The sequence below is a fragment of the Patiria miniata genome, unplaced genomic scaffold, assembly GCF_015706575.1.
Source record: "Patiria miniata isolate m_02_andy unplaced genomic scaffold, ASM1570657v1 HiC_scaffold_25, whole genome shotgun sequence".
NCBI classification, from domain to species: domain Eukaryota; kingdom Metazoa; phylum Echinodermata; class Asteroidea; order Valvatida; family Asterinidae; genus Patiria; species Patiria miniata.
This window is the reverse complement of record NW_024037064.1, coordinates 3,767,797-3,785,437: the sequence shown is the minus strand read 5'-3', so window position 1 is coordinate 3,785,437 and position 17,641 is coordinate 3,767,797. Positions and strand designations below refer to the sequence as shown.

General features: G+C 38.9%; 2 protein-coding genes across 3 annotated transcripts in view; both read right to left on the bottom strand.

The window, feature by feature from the left end:
- Positions 1-7,509, bottom strand: LOC119733346 (NACHT, LRR and PYD domains-containing protein 3-like). Its single transcript, XM_038206932.1, has 5 exons — positions 7,333-7,509; positions 5,715-5,892; positions 4,615-4,650; positions 4,238-4,300; positions 1-2,646 (listed from the first exon to the last, which is right to left on the bottom strand). The coding sequence occupies exons 2-5, from the start codon at positions 5,878-5,880 to the stop codon at positions 401-403; spliced, it is 2,511 nt and encodes an 836-aa protein (XP_038062860.1). The 5' UTR covers positions 5,881-5,892; positions 7,333-7,509; the 3' UTR covers positions 1-400.
- Positions 7,510-8,189: 680 nt separating this feature from the next.
- The window catches only part of LOC119732891 (serine/threonine-protein kinase par-1-like), a 36,854-nt gene continuing 27,402 nt past the window's right edge, over positions 8,190-17,641 (bottom strand). For both annotated transcript variants that reach the window (XM_038206481.1, XM_038206482.1), the window contains exon 13: positions 8,190-17,281. In XM_038206481.1, the coding sequence (XP_038062409.1) occupies positions 16,686-17,281 (596 nt within the window). In that variant the 3' untranslated portion in view covers positions 8,190-16,685. The remainder of the gene's footprint in view (positions 17,282-17,641) is intronic.

Below are 17,641 nucleotides of genomic sequence, written 5' to 3'. Positions count from 1 at the left end.
CATGGCATGAAGAACCAACATGCGAAGTTTCATGCATTTATCACAATTTGCACAATACTTAAGCATATTGTGGCTATGGCGCACCACTACTATGCTGAATTTATTTGTTTATTAATAAGAAGATCCCAAATAAATCTATTTGTATTGAAACCTTTTTGTTGACATTTTCATTTGTTATCAAGCCCCTTATTGTCCTCTGAAAGTAAAGTTGTTGTTGTTATTGACTGCCGTTGTTTATTGTATTCTTTTACTTATTCTTTTGTTTGTCACAGAATATTGACTTGATGGAAAATGACCAATGATACGAGCTACACATGTACTCATTTCAATGTAATGTGCCTCATGAGCATGGCGCATTCATAGGGAAGGCAGTGAGAGTTATGACTTGGTGAATTATTATTTAGGCTTTGAATTCCCCCTCTTCTGTTTCCTCCAGGTGAGGGAGGTTTTCACTTACAACATGTCTGACGAGCTCAGCATCGAGGCCGATGTTACGAAGTTTGAGGTGACGTAACTTAGGGAGACCTTGGAGATGACGGGTGAGAGCCGTCACTGCATCCAAACTGAATGCATTGTCATCAAGGTTAAGATATTCTAAAGCATGCCCAGTAGGAAGGATGCTCCCCAGGTCCTTCATGTCATCATCGACCAACCTGCATTCGCTGAGGAGTAAAGCTCTAAGGGATGACGAGATGTGGCTGACATCTCTAACCCGTCCATGCAGGTTGGTGTCACACAGTGAGAGATAACTCAACCTGCATCCTTCCAGTGCCTTTACTTGATTGACAACCTCATCCGGTGATCGTTGAATCATACCCAATCCGAGGATGCCTATTTGATCCTGCATGCAGAAAAAGCTGTGGGATACACGCCCAATGTCAAACCATGACTTTGCCTCAATGCAAACCACAATGCCTAATTGAGCACGGTCCTGTTCATCCACAACACCAAGCGTTTCCTCAAGGAGACTAAGCTCCTCCTCCTCCTGCTCAGACAAGAAGTAGTGAACCAATATCAGCTCATTTGACTCCATGCTGTCACTCAGATAAATTTCCCTCAGAAGGTTAAGCTCCTGCTTTCTTACATCCATGTAAAAAATTGTACCTTCAAGTGGCGGAGTGACATGCTGTAAGTAGTAGCTCAGTGATTTTAGGTCTTCGTTCCTATGGCAGTCTACGCGAGTTGGTCTGACTAGTTTGGTAGAAAACTCTTCTGAACCAGACTCAAATAGCAACAAAAGAGCCAATCTCTGCAGTTCCATCTCATCACCTTGCATCTCTTGAATGTGATCCAGAATGAGACCAGCAGCCTGCATTGATCTACCACAACAAAATCTCAGCAGGTATTCCATCGCAAGAATATTGCATTCTCCAATCTGCTCCAACTGACAATGAAAATTGTTTTCATCATCGTCTGGTAATTTCACCAGGTGACATGCTGCAAAGTACTCTTGGATGGACTTGTGGGGGAAAGTGACCAACACTCTTTCACCCGGTCCACACTGGAACTTTTCACTTTGAACAAAACCCACTGCAAGACCCTTATCTAAGCAAGACTGAAATTCACTTTCTTTGAACATGAGCCTTTCCCCTCTAGAGTCTAGTAACCCTTGCAATGCAACAGGCCCCAAGCCATCAATGATGGACATCATGTTAGACATTACCTGTTCATCACTCATATCTTTATTGCGGCGCTTGAAAAGAGCCACCGCAAATTCTGTGTACAGCTCGGTAATTCTCTCAGGCAGTGACTTTTGATTCTTCCAAACAAGGCACAGCATCTGGGAAATGATTGGAACTACAGCCATTTGCTGAAGATTTGCATTGTCTTTCAGATATGAAATCAATGCCTCTCCCATGTCAGCATCATCAGGAAGGTTTAATCTGATGTACTGATCTCTATCTTGTGGTGTGAAGCCCAGTGTCTCCACCTGAGCGAAATTCGCTGTACCCCCAAGTACATAACTCATCTTGTGTGGTCGGGTTGTGACCAGCACAAAACTTTGTGTAAGGACTCTGTTGTGTAAGATATCCTGAACCCTGTATACGCCCTCCTCAGATTGCAAAACATGAGATGGGATTTCATCCACTCCGTCCAACAGAAAAGCAATGCGTGATTCGTGATCATCAATGAACCCTTTCACTTTGTGTTTCGTCAGTTTGGTGTTACGTGCTAGAATTTGGTCAAATATGGCATCCAAGACACAACTAGATTGCTGCATGTGCCTCAGCTTTATCCAAAGCACAAGCTCAAATCTACCATGAAGGGGTTTTGAACCGAGTGTGATGCAGGAGTTTGTAACTTTCACTAACAGGGTTGATTTACCCGTCCCGGCCCCGCCAAAAAGAAGAATCTTGATTTCCTTAACTATTTCCTGATCGAACAAATCATCCAAGGATTGGAGAATTACATTTTGTTCTTCATCCAAGAATATTTTTCCTTCTGGTAATGTCACCGATCTCTCTGATGTTGTTTTGCCTGGAATGTTCTTTTTGAGATGCAGGGGAATGAAGAACTGATCAATACCCACATTACGTGACTGCAGTGTAGGGTGTGCAGGAATAGTCGTTGCAGTTTCCTTGTAACTGTCAATAATTTCCTGTTGCAAATCCTCAAAGGTACCCGACCCCTGGAGTCCGGTGATTTCTAAAAGAAATCATAAAATTAGTATGAGTAAACTATTCATTAAGTATACATGAACATGATTCATAACAATTCTTTCAAGCTGAAATTCAACAAATCCGAACAATGTGCATGTCAATTTTTCGACCTATTATTTTTTTTTAGGCAAGTAGCATTTTTGTTTACCTTCATCCATAATGTATTCAATCATGTCAATTGGTTAAATTTTCCAATTACGTGCAGTAAAATGTACACTTAGAAATGTTGCCGAGGATTGTATCCAGAGTTTCTTCAAATTGTGCGTCCCTGTGATCACAATATTGATAAACGCAGTTGCACAGGGTTGACGATACATGCAAATGGCCAGTCTCTTTTTATACAATCTTCATCAATAGAACACAACTGTCATGAATTTCACACGGAAATTTTGATCACAACATAAACTGGATGATGAAAGGATTAACTGTTGCTGGCGGTAAATCAAACAACAGAAAGCAGCTTTTTGTTGTTTGATTTAAGCAAAACCTTTGATAATACTGTACTGTGTGGTGTTTCAAGCTCACTTTCAAGTCTCGTATATTATCACAAGAAGTTTCATCTTCAGGCTGTGGACCCACTTTAGTCCTCAGCGCCTGTAAATTCCTGAGAACATTTAAGGTTGCATTTGGATCTGTTCCTTTACCTTTCTACCCCCCCCCCAAAAAAAAAACCCCAGAGCTGAAGAACAACAAGTTGAAGAACACCACCAAGCATGAGCAGACAATTTGTTTATCAAAAATTCAAAGTGAGTTGCTTATGAAATGAGTTTTTGCGCATTTGCCATTGAATAAAGCCATTATTTTCTTCCACTATCTCCTTTTCAAATTTCGGTTTATAATAGAGGCAATCGTGAACATTATAAACAGTAAGTTATTCATGTTGATAAAAGTGTTTCATGTGTTCTCAGGCATACAGATACCTGCTGTCACACACAACACTTTAAGGCCTCCGTGCACGTACATTGTACCGATATGCTGATGTTTACAACATTAATATCTAAAGCAGTGCTTCAGAACTCATAGGTAAACTAGAACGAGTATATTAAATACACCTGCAAATGGTCAAGAAAGTTTCTGTGAAAAAGTGTTATTTTCAGATTATAAAAGTCAATCATGGTGAATGCATTGTGCCTGTTATTGTTGAAACCGTACATGTAGCTAGCACAATGGTTACAGATGACCTGCCCCAGTGTACAGTGACTGTGATAACATGTTAATTTAAATAGTCTCCAGTCTTTCTTTGCTGCCTATTTAATCATCTTAAAATAAACAAATTGATAGGCTTCATAAATTGATGAATCATTTAACAACTTCACATGCTTGATGGAAAAGCAAGTTGTATTGTCCATTTTGGCCAATCTCTTGTTTTCGTTGAGATCTTTTTTTCAAACTCCCCAAATACACTTGAGCACTTTCACAAGTCTGTTCCACTTCAAACTTAGCAGAAACGTAGACCACCACCAAAAAGGATTAGCGACGACACTTTGCAGAAACCGTTACCAGAACTGTGTTCCTCCAATTTGAATGTTTCCCATTATCAAAGTAATCATCACTGTGAAACACTCAGAAAAGCTTACCTGTGTCAGTTATCGACTGGATCATTTCTATGTTTTCCTCGTGTTGTGAGTGTTGACCACTTTCTGGATGCAGATTAATGAACCAGAACAAAATAATTGGGTTAACCGTCTACCAACACATGAATCATCATTTCATTATACAGCATGTTAATTTGAGATTCCATTATAAACGTTTAATCCAATAATAAATTATCTGCTTGGATTAAGTGAAACTCGGGCTTTAAATGTCTATGAATATAATTTCATGATCATAATTGTTGTGTTTACTTAATATGTTTCGGTCCCAGACAATGATTGTTACTGTTCCATTTTTAATATATTTTCCATAAATTTCCATCATTATGTCTCATCATTTCGAAAAACAAATACCACCTTACCTTCATGTTGACTATGGCGTTTCTCAATGTATTTAACTGCAAAAACAAAACAAAGAAAATAAATTGTAGTTACTTTGAAGAATCTCATACAAAAAGGAAACAATTTTCGTTCAGGGCACAACCACTGTTGTAGTTGTGCGATGTTACTATGCCCACGGGTTATTGGACTGTGCAGCAATTTACGAAAGTGGGTGCCACATAATCCGCGCAAATGACGTCCTTGCATCTTTGCGAGCGGTTCGCTGCCCAAGTCAGGTTTGTGCTGCTGTGTGGTACCAAATCTGTACCGTTTCAGTATCGTGAATTAAGAACGTCTTGCTCCAAGACCAACACTGTCTGTGAACTTCTAACCTCTCTAAAAATCAAAGTGACCGTTTTACCAGGTATAACTGTTTTAAATGCTATAATTAATTATTAATTAAGGAACATCAAAAGCTCGGTTTTATTATAAAATCATTAACATAAACATAAAAGAACAGTAAACAAGAGAACAAAATCTCTTGAAATCAAGAGCTCATTTCACGTGTCCATATTAGGGACCATTAGAAATTGTAATAATAATAATAATAAAAACCATTCTCATATAGCGCATATCACTGTGAGGTGCAGGTCCCTATGTACTCTCATGAAATCAACAATTATGCAAATTGAACAGATATGTTTGACCCAGGTTTTGAATTGTTCTGATGTTTTGGGCCTGCTTGACAACATCTGGTAAGATGTTCCATAACTGAACTGCAGATGATTGGAAGGAGCGGGAACCATAGGTCTTAGTTTTAATGACTTAGTTTTTTATGGTGCGTCTACGAGAGACGTAGACATGTACATGTACATCTACATAAAAATCATGAGCTCACTTGCTGTAATTTCACGTGTCGATATTATTGTTTGAAATATCTTGTGTCAATATTGACACAACATGTTCAAGGGAAAAGGATTTTGTAAGATTTCAATTGCTTCTCTAAAAGAGTCTAACCCTCTTCAATTAGAGACGTGCCATGAATTAATCTTGGAGGTTAGTATGTGTATAAAGCAAGTGAGCAATAGGGAAAGGTAATAACGTCCAATCCAGTGATTATACCAGTCGGAACATCACTTACATATTCCAAAACAAAGTGTCAACAGAGCCACCAGAAAGCCACCAATTCCTCCAACTATTCCTCCAACGATTCCAGCGATCTTGTAAGTAACATCCAAGTCATGTCCACCACTTCCAGTTGCAGACGGCGTATTTGTAGTCATGTTCATGCTGCCAAACTCTGCCATTTCTGTTTTTGTCTAAACAGCCATTCAAAAATAAAGTTACAAGCACAAATTGAAAGTGAGCAAGAGGTGTTGGTTATCTACGGTAGACGCTAAATTCTTAGGAATGACTTTTTTTCTAATCCAAGGGCCACCCTGAAATTCAAATGCTGATTCTTTATGCAAATGGAAATTGTTCTCTGAACAATTGTCATTACTCAATAGTGCATATATTGCATATTTTGTATTCATTGATTCAGAGAGGTCCTTGATCTTATGATGAGGTGACTCCACCAAAGTACATGTATGAACAAGAGTGCATTGTTGTGAAAAGCAGTCGTGGACAGCAAGACAGGAACAGCGACTGCTTTCCACAACAATGCACCAGACGAAAATTGAGCCCATTCGTGGCACCTGAAATTGGTGTGGTACCCACATACATCATGCACAGATTTTTCACTTGTGTGGCCTCCGTACTGCTGCGCTGTACGTTAGGCCACACGTCTGGTTTTCCAACTTACTGAGTTGGCATTTTTTTTTAACATATACATATATACCCCTGTCTGTGGTTGTATTCTATGATTTCTCATCTTTTGCCCTCTGGGTAGATTAAGTAGGTCCCTAATCTTTCTTCAAATTTTTTTGAGAAATTTAGTCATCTTACCTAACAATAAAGATGGCGATCACCACGCGACGTACCGTGAGCACGCACGGCTGAATTGCAAGGCACAAACCGCGCAGGAAAATCATGATTTCTACCCCAAGAATTGCAAAACGGGTGTCATTTGAATTGAGAGAAGTCTGCTTTTGATTGTAAAGGTGATTTTTGAGCAATAAAAAACATTTTTTACTCTAATTTAATCAAAACAAAACAGGGGCCCTACACTACACGATCGCCAAGTTCCCTTCAACTAGCCATACTACTACTAGGCATGGCATTTTTACCGGAAGTTAATATAATAATACTAGGCCTAGGCCTATATCCAAAAGGAAATTCACTAAACTTTTGTAAAAATAAAACGAAGTGGCTATCGTTACGGCATTCATTGTTTAGCGCCCTCAACGATACTTTTTTGATACACACGCAGGTATATTATTATTTGTTTTCCCAGTGCGACAGCTCAGTCGATAGTGGGTAGGATTTTGCACAGCGAGGTTGCGGGTTCACATCTCAGTTTTGCACTCGAATTTTTTCCTTTTCTTACCTGAGGCTTTAGAGGATTTTTTTTAAAAGGGAAATGGGGCCTAAATAAAGTCCGAATTTCATAACGTTCAAATTCACTTTTTTCCTTCTAATTTATATTTTCTTCGCATGTTTTTATAAAAGTTGCAGTACTACTAGTACTACAGTAACGATAGAAAATGGGAAATGCGTTTACGGCTGCCGTAACAATAGCCACTGCGAAAATAAAAAGGTGACAATTTGGGGCCACAAGTTACTCAAGCTCTACTGAACTAGCCTACTGGAGATCTTACTATTCGTAGAACACCTTCTGCCTCTGGAAGTTTTCACACAGTGTTACTGCACATTGGCGGGCCATATTGTAATAACTTCCAAAAAAATCGCGTTTTCATAACTCACGGCGTGACGAATTGATGCTGTTTTTACCCCAGACACCGCATACAAAAATAAACGCTATAAATGTACAATGATGTAACGCATACATACATATGATATGCAGCACAAGATTGCAAGACCTATTCCGCATTTGCGTACGTATGGTGTACTATAAAGGACACCTATCTGTTAGGCCAAAAAAAAAATAAGTCGGTCTCTGGTCAGCGCGCGCGTCTATTTTAATCATGCGCGTCGATCTTTTTTTTTTCCAAAATGTTCCGCGGTAGCTCCAACAGCGCCCTCTATTTCCGCACCTCCTCATTTATTTTTTACCAAAGAGCACCAAGGAATGGGAAATTGCACCAAGGCAAATGGTGCTTTCGATCATTAGGCATCTTTCCTGCAAGTTTCAAGCAATTTTTTTTTTGGCCAAAATTGAAAAAAATGCAAGGGGTTAGCCTTACTTTTTTAGTGAAATTTGGTCAAAAATTGACTTTTCTCGAAACAATACAGAAATTCCTCTGAAGTGTCCATCCATCCAGAAATAGAGTCGGAATGTGTTGTAAGGTCCACTAGGCATCGATCAGTTTCGCATTTTTTTTCATGAATTTCTATCGATTTTTTTTTGGACACAGTTGGGGGTTATTGACCTCCCCCCCCCCCCCCCCGGAACCGCGCCTGCAGGCTCCGCACGGGAGTCAATGAAGCGGAGCCGACAGAGCTGCTCCTCACGGGAGACTATGGAGCGGAGCCGACAGAGCACAAAGACACGTTGTAATTTTTTTTCTGTCTTTTTATTTCAGTTCCAAAATACGAACAGTCATTCAACATTACAAATATAGACCTGTTTCACTGATAAATAATCACTTTGGGTTAACAACGGGGATTCTTTTTAATTGAAATCCCGACAATCGTACATTTTAGTAGCTTTTTTTGCACATCATTGTACAATTTACATACATAATTTGTTTTCATATATTGATTTTACTGTACAGCATACCATTTTAATACAAAACTAGGCAATGTACAATATGCACTGCACCGTACACAGACTCCCTCAGAATGCCGCACCACGGCACGTGCTGCAGAGAAACGAGGACCGTTCCACTATTTCCAGGGGTTGTGTGGTACAGAATATAAATAATCATTTCAATTAAAATTATTAACCTGAAAATAGTGAAACAGTGTCACAAAAAAATAAGGTAAACACAATAAAGTTCATCTGCTTCCTCACTGGTACTATTTAGGGAAAAGGGACACAGTGACATGTACCATAGTAATCAATAAAAGCAGTTTGCTTTTATTCAATATACAATTATGAACACGACTAATAAATCAGCAATGTCTTCACATAAATTGTATTATTTTATACACAAATAAACATGATTCCATCTAATAAACGGGCCGTAATTTTTTTTCTTCGGGAGACCTAATTTCATTGGACAGGAAGTACAAGCAAAGGAATTGATTAACAATTTGAATACATTAATGTCTGTGATTTAAGTACTTGTACAGGCTTGTATAATGTACAACCTAAAAAGCTAAATTCTTGCCTCATTTCATCGATAAAATTGGCATGACTTTCCCTTATTCTATTTCCTTGACCAAATAAGTTAAAATTGCCAAGAAATATTCGCACAGGAAACAAACAGGGTCACAATAAACAAACGAGAAGCTTTTGAACCAAGACAACATAGTTCATATACAGCGAATTCAATATTTTAAAAGAACGTGTCACATTTCGAAATTGTCCATCCTTATTTAGGAGAGCTTGCGAGAGCATGGTTCTGCACATTGCAGACACAACAATCATTCATGATGACAGGACTGACTATATTTAACCAATCCTGCAGATTAAAATGAGAAATGACAGCAAAGTTCCCACAAACAGTGGCCATTTCACTGCCAAAGTAGTTGGTCACTCACATGGTTATATGGCTCATTGCCACACTTTTTGGTCTGGTGTGAATGGTGACAATGTGTTCAAATTTTTTGTTATTTCTGCTGCATTTTATGCTATAAAACGGCGACCAAGTTGTGTAAACATGAAGTAAATACATACACTGATGTACCAACACATTGCAACAGAATGACGAACACCGGCTACAGGTCAGAAACTTCCATTCTACATTTTCTGCACAAAACATCGGCAGAACATTCATCTACCTGAACCAGGATTGTGTGTACATTCGCTCTGCAGACCGTGCACAATGTCTGCCACCTCTTGGACAATCGACAAGATGATTTGTGGAGACCAATTAAAACGAACCTTCTTTGTACATCACTGGGTCGATTGACCATTTAGCCAATCATGTTCAATGTTCTTTTGCTGTTGTCCTCTGATTGGATGGACATATATATCTCTGCGGAACAGCACAGTTGGCTTGCTAATAATTAAGAAGCTTTTTAAACAGTAGATTAGATCCAACTTATAGGAAAATGGGGATATTTGTTACATTTCTCGACAATTACACATAGTGAGGTACATGTACAGTTAGAATAAATTATCATACATTCAATTCATATTCATGACTGCGAAATTCTCAAAATATTCATTCAAATTCAAATAAAAAGTGCAGTTACAAACAACAGATGTACAGTTTGAATGGGTGCCTTTGTTAAAATCACGTTTAAGTGGGCATAAAACATTTAAAAATTCAAAATTCCATACTAACAAAACATTTATTCCAAAGGGCTTGAACATGTTTTTTAGGGGTGTTTGAATTTTTACGTTTTTAACATGTACGTCGATGGAAACAAATGACATGATACTAAGTATACCATACAATTACCAAACAATTTCCAAACAAAACTGCTTTCATTTTCTCCAAGTTCAATGTGAGGTCCATTTTGAGAGGTGTTAAACTGCGGGGGAAAGTGCTACAATTGTTGGACAATTACATTTTTTAAATATTAAAAATACTTGACTCGTGTTATTACAATTAAAATATGGCAAGGTCTTCCATAGGACCGGGGTGGGTGCCACTAATTAAACACACAATGCTAAAATTTGCAATAGTTGGTTACATCAAGTGCGACCGACTGTGCCACCAACGTTGGCGAACGTCAGCACAGTCTCAATTTTTTTTCAGAATGGCAGACACACAAAAAACATAATAACCCATTGGGATGGGGACGAAATTTTCTACCTTCCAAGTTTCAATTAGTTCATAAATATTGGCAACATTTCACTTCCAGTCACAATTAAGTATTTTATTTTCGAGGATTTCAAAGGTTTCTATCCAAAACGGTCACACATTGATAATTATCGCTCTGCACTGAAAACTGCAGATACCTAGACTGTCCCATACAAGTCCATCTCCACAAAATCCATGATGGAAATTCAGTCTTGCTCAGTTTTGTTAAAAATCAAGATAAAATTCCTGCTTCAAAAGGTAAAATTTGAATCAATTAATTCATTCTGTCAAAAAGGACGATATTTGGTATATAAATCTCTTACGTTTCATGATCATTCATGGGTCAATTTTAAGATTAAGTTTCAAATGTTTGATTGTGAGAAATCTAACGGGTATTCTAACATAGCCTGTGCATGAAATAAACTGCCAAGTATAAAAAAGCAAGTATAGTTCGATATCAATAAAAGGATTTTCCACTACATGATTATCAGCTTACTTCGATGTTATGTTATAAAAACTTGGGAACAAGTAAAGTGGTATTATAAAATAAGGTGCGCAATCGATATGACAATAGCTAATGTGACAGTCGTAATAAAATATAATATTCAATTCAAAGCTTTGGAGTCAAGGCAATTCATAACTTATCATCGATGTGTATCATTAATCACAATTCAAACACAACATTGTTTCATTAATAAACATTTTACGGTAATAAATAAGCTGGTATTTATATGTATACATGCATAACACGAACATTGTGCTTTGTTTTTCTATTTTTCAATTAGGGTTTTTTTAAACGACCAACAAGGTTTATTCCATGTACGTCAGTACGTCCGATCCTAACAGAGAGCTCTATAACGTATTCCGACGCTTCTTCCCAATTTGCATGGGTTATTTTGATCACAAAATACGCACACACATACACACCAACAGATAGACCGACAAACACGCAAAGCAGCTTCACAACTTTATCTTTGGTGTCGTTAACGCATTGTCAAAAATCGTCACAATTATACCCAAGACTGACGTGTATGTACATGAACAAAGTATGCAGTTTAATTATCAAAGTTCTGTGTTGTCCTGTCCTTTGGTACATATTTGATTCACATATCTTTTGGTTCCACCAATCCAGAACACGACCGAAATAAAACAGGAACCCTGAAATTTGCAGAAAACCAGTCCCCGTGCATTGGAAATAACACTGACTGTGCACCAATTGGCCTCACTGCGTTTTTTACCTGGTGCAGTACGATCAAACACAACACCATTAAAAGTCACACTGAAACAAAGTCACAAGCAAGTACAGGACAGCAAGAGATTTAAAATATATAAACAGGGGGGGGGAGGAATTATTTTTGCTGTTTCTTTTTAAATACCACAGTACGGGTTTCGGCATGAACTTGCAATACACTCAGGAACTACATAAATGACATGAAGTACATGTAACCAAAAAATAAATACAAAGTACTACAACCCACAATCTTTTCCCACAAGCAAAAAGGAAACTTCCATGGTATTTCGAAGGAGCTCCCACAAAACGTCCACTTGTGTGTACTTCAACGACAGTTCCATACAATTTCCAAGAAATTTCCACCGTGGAAAAATACCCGACAGTTCCAAACAGGCAACTTTCGTGAGGGTTTCCAGATCAAGTAGGCAACTTCCATGACAATTAATGGATCGAATCGGAAATTTTCCTGAATGTTCCCTGACCAAATCTTCCATGACTTCCGGAAGTGCTCCAGAGTCGGATCAAAAGATCATCCATGAATTCAAATTCCTATAAAGTTTTAACCAATAAAAGTGGCTTTTAGAATGTTGATTCATCAGACTTGGAAAGTTTGGTGTAACACAGCTCGTTATTCCTACGTTTCCATAACATTTCAGTAAATTTTCTAGGACCGCACACGAAACGTCCAGGATTTTTCGCAATCATTCCACTTAATACATCTCCAACTCCTCCAACGGTCTTTGGTTTTTGAGCAATCTCAATGCCATCAGATCTCCTTGTGCTTGCATAATGAAAGTCAACTCCTTATTTTACATCGTTGTTTTTTCTTTCCTCAGGGGATTTCACGTTTCTGTGGTGGCAGGAAACCTCATGCAGCAACTTTTGTTTATAACACCCGGAACCCTTTTAGAACCAGTAATTTCAACACACCCACAACGACAAATGAAATGTGCGTCCAACACACGACTTTTACAAATCACAACGAATGTAGCTAAGATTTTGAAAATACGAACACCAAATAAAATGTAGCACCCAGTTCAGTTCTTTTCTCAAATAGTCATGGACTTTACCCGCAACACAAACAAAAAAGGATCTGACTTTACCAAAGCTCTAAGTATGGTGACGCTTATGATTGAACGAGTGCCTTTTTTTCTAAGCATTCACACACTGACAAGGTAGAGTGCAAACGTGCAAAATACTGTAATTACCAGAACCAATTTCCCTCAGCTGCCAACAATTTCAGAACAAAATCCTCACGTCATCTTTTCAAATGAACATTTTCCCCATTGGAGGCTAAAAGAAATTTAACTTCTATTTTTCCTAATTTTCTACTCTAAAGGGACTGATCCTGATATGTTCACAAGCGACTCTGACGTTGTATATGATTTGAGCAATTCCACTAAAAAAGCATCCTTAGTATGGTTCTTATATATGCACACTTATGGAATTACCCCCTTTTGTGTTTGCCCTACATATATAACAACATCACACTGTGTTTACTGCACTGCATTCTGGCAGTCATTCAAGTGGGAACGTGGAAACGTTTTTTTGATGTAAGGTCAAATTAAATCACCCATATTGTTTTGCTCCAACAATGAAATTTAATGCCAGAAATGGCAGCCAGTTCCAGCCTCCTTCTAGTTCCTTACTTCTAAAGGAAACCGTAATTTTTGTCCCGTGGAAGACACTTACACTTCAGTTCACATAAACTTTAATGTAACAATGTGACCTTAAAACGAATAACAAGTTCCCACACTGCATGCAAGTCTGCAAGAGGCACATCCCTTGTATGAGGCATAAAGCTGTAGGTCCCATGGATCATTGCCCATTACGGAACTCCAGAAAAATTACTGTGGAAAAGTACTGCACGCTTACACAAGTTTTTCTAGTAAAATAGTTCACCCAAGATTGAAATCTTAAGACAAAATATCGGAGTCAGAACTCAATAACAAGTGGATCTTGTTGGGAAATGTTGGTTCAGATACATTTCAATGAAGTTTCAGGGAATTTGACTGAAGAATTAAAACTCGGGCCAATGCCAAGGAGCTATTTATGCATGCAGCAACCAGTCTAACACTTCTTTAGTCCAACATGACTAGAATAAACAAGATTTGAAATTTTGCATGCTGGTAGGGTATAGTAGTGAGGTTTGCGGTGACACCATGTGGAATAATCTCTTCTAAGAAGTGTGGTTCTGAAAAGAACCGGGTGGTTTTAAAACTCGAAGTTCCGATCAGTAAGCTCTGATCTTAAATACCAGCATCCGGGGTGCGTCAAGTGTCCGGGTAAGCGGGTGGGACTTGACTACAGGCTACTTCAGGAGAGGGAGAGAGAGAGGAGACGATCAGAGCATACTGATCGGAATGTCACGTTTCACAACCAACTGGTTCTTTTCAGAACCACACTTCTTTTCAAAAGAGATTACTCTACATGGTGTTACCGCAAACCACACTAGTATGACAAGAATAGTAAAATATGACATCTGGTACCCAGTCTCTGTTGCAAAACATTTTATCCACATTCATGCCACCAGACTACCGAACGGTCTGAATTTCCTAAAGTTGGACATACACGTATATGTATATACCAGTTGACTTGCTTCCAAATTCAAATCATGTGACTTCACTGACTGGTGCCAATCGTTGGAGCAAACCTTCCCTGGCCCTTTGAAGTTGAATGTTGGTTTGTGGTATAAATAAGACCTTATCTTTGCCTTGTGCATATTGCGCAGAATTCTGTTTGTGTAGCTGTAGCATTTTGCATGTTACTCTGCACTTGGGTCCCAGTGTGGAGTAAAATAGCATATAGCTTCCTTGGTCATCATTTTGCACAATCCTTGCTGCGCAAATCTCTTCACCCATTATTCTACTGTCTAAACATACATACATGTACTTGAACATACATTATGTAAACCACATTTGAAATGCCCGAAAAAAAATTGAAAAAAAAAAAAATCCTCCAATTGGTATTATGTGACAGCAATTAGAAATTCAAATTCATTGTGCCCACAAGGGAAAAAATTAGCAAAATAAAAGAAGTCAGCATTCATATGATAAACAAAAATGTTCAGTGAAAAACAAATTGCAAAATTTTGAAAAACATACTTTTTTCCTGAAAATATATATCTATGTCATCAGACCATGATTTTTCATGAAGCACACATGTGAATAAGCATTAATCTGTACAGTAAACGGCTAAAAAAGTAGACACTGTTCGTTCTCTTGCCCTCCGCACCTATCAGACTTCAGTGAGAACAAGAGAAATTAATTACTCGTTGCCTTTCGAAGAAAACATTTTACAGTGAAGGGGTAAACAAATAACTGCGAATAGTTCACAAAGTTCAGCTTCACAGCAAAGCCTTTTACAAATGTATAAAATTCATTGATATGTGAAGCACTGTTCAGATTATTGTTGCTGTCAACAATGTATAATTTTGACACGCAAGCAGCAATGTATTCGAGTCCCTGCAAGTTCATCACAAGTCTTTCGTCTCAAGTCAAGTCACTAGCTATTCAAATAAACTGTCACAAAAGGATAGGACTTGTGGTGGTCTCGATTACATCACTACAGGCAAGTATCCACAAAGTACACAAGAAGCAACATTAAGTTCCCAGCTGCATTATTAAACGTGTTTATGTTGACCATAAGCAACAAATTTCAAAGCTAGACAGTATCACTGAAAAATCAACCAATCAGTTTTTTTGCAAGCTGGCCAATCATTGAAACATATTAACTTAATCCAGGTATCCAACACATTTACTGATATCATAGCCAAAGCGCACAAAAAGTACATGGCGCTTTGTGACCCCTCATAAGAGCTCCGTAAACAGTACATCCATGTATGAATATGTACCACATACGGCACCGACTCACGCGCATATGGTGAAGGACACATGATTGATTTTTATATATGAATGTACACACACCTGTAGTGTCTTCATGTGAGTGCTGTTCATGTGTGTACCGCGGCATTGCATTCAAACTCTCTCTCTCCTTGTAACCTCTTCAGGGGGTACTTGTGCACGATGCAACACCCTACGTTGCATGATAAACATGTGCAATATGCGAGAATGCTTACATATACATGTATAGCCACCTCTGTGGAGAAGATTCCATTGGCAATCCACTCCAAATTTTAGTTCTGGACAATATATCACCAGTTAACTACATTTGTGAATTGTTGCTATGACGCGACAACAAGAGTTGCAATCCCTCTCAAAAAACCTGACACTTGACAACATACAATTTTGAATTTGTCTGAATGGAATGTGAGGGGTGCTGGAAATGCCAATTACTGGGAGTAGATTCTGTTGAATTTTAGTTTAGAATGGATTCTATTTGATTCCTGCCTGGAGTCGCACAAGCCCAATAGTGGATAGTGAAATACTAATATGTTGAGCAACAAGGCCATTGTATTTACTGACTGGTCAATAGGACAGCTGTGCCTTCTTTGAAGCTTGAAGACCATCCACTTAGTCATGCACACCATGAGGCGTAGTTTACTAGTTGATAATAATCAGTTCACTGGTTTGTGGATGTTGTTGACCCTGGTACATTACCTGAGCATACCCACTAACATGCTAGCACCATGGCGCTTATTAGTGGATCCCTCTGTCTGACGTCTCTCCTCTTTGTTTCACCATCCCATCAGAAGTTGACCGTCCTACATCCACGACGATGACGACAAAACTATAATTCTTGACAACTATTATTCTTGAAACAGTTAAACACACAGTAGTTTCGCAGGGTGATTTTGGAAAATATTTGCCATCATAGGGGACAAAGTGTCTAGAAGCAATCGGGTTCCTTAACAAGTTATACTTAATCAGCCATTTTGCTCTTTTTTGGAGGTACCAGTTACTTGCCAGTATTGTCCCATCAGCAGGGCAGCCATCAGTGTCTGCTACAAATTCATTGTTGCCAGAATGTCTTGGCAGAGTTCTTTGTACTGCAAAGCATCCCCGGCTAACTGCCGCAGTTTCAGCCCATTCAGTGCCAATCCAGGGACACGGCAGACTTCCATCTCCATCCGCACGCCATTCCGGTGCAGCTGAAAGAGGTTCTCAATGTTCTCATAGATCAGGGCTGGCTGCTTACAATCAAGAGTCCTCCTGATCTCAGCGACTATCTCCCCAAGTCCCTTGCAGGTGGTCATGCAGAAGGACTTTGCATGTTTGATTGGGGATGGCTCAGCAGCGTGCATGTCTGACTCACTCAGTGTCATGCTACAACTAAGGTTCATTCCCTGTGCTATCAGCGGTGGGATGTGTTGCTGCTGGCCAGACACATTATCTGTTTTCCTGATCCCACTGCTGCCACCATCAACACTGTTATTGTTGGTGGTGTTGAAGAACTGACTCAAGTCACCTGAGGGGATACGGATTGTTCTACGTAGTAGCTGTGTAGGGACCTGGGCATCTACGCCAGGCATGGTTGTGTGTCGGTGGTGGTTGTGACTTTGCCTTGTCTGGCCATCACTCAGCCCAAACGCTAGAAATCCTGCACAGGAATTACATTTAGAAATCCTATTTACAAATATGTGACTGGATTTCACGAAATTAGTCAAAAGGAAAATTTTGGCTATTAGTTTTTCACAAGCAGGAGGAAACACATGCTCTTAGTTTTATTCATCACTAAATTTGACAGTCACCAGAAGTATTGCCTGACATTTGGCTGGAAGCCTGCATTAGCTAAGCGTAATAGCAAAGTTCTGTGCTTAGAAGCCCCATGACATTAGGCCCTTGGTCCGATGTCATGGAACTGTTTACAAGAAATAATTCTAAACATGTGTATGTGTTAAGCATAAATCACAAGAACCAGTACACACTGAATGAGGTTTAGGCTTGTTTTTGCTTATCA

Coding starts and splice junctions, on each gene's coding strand:
- LOC119733346 (XM_038206932.1), bottom strand. CDS start 5,880: ATGGCAGAGTTTGGCAGCATGAACATGACTACAAATACGCCGTCTGCA. Junction 4,651..5,714: donor GACACTTTGTTTTGGAATAT/GTAAGTGATGTT, acceptor TTGTTTTTGCAG/TTAAATACATTGAGAAACGC. Junction 4,301..4,614: donor ACGCCATAGTCAACATGAAG/GTAAGGTGGTAT, acceptor ATCTGCATCCAG/AAAGTGGTCAACACTCACAA.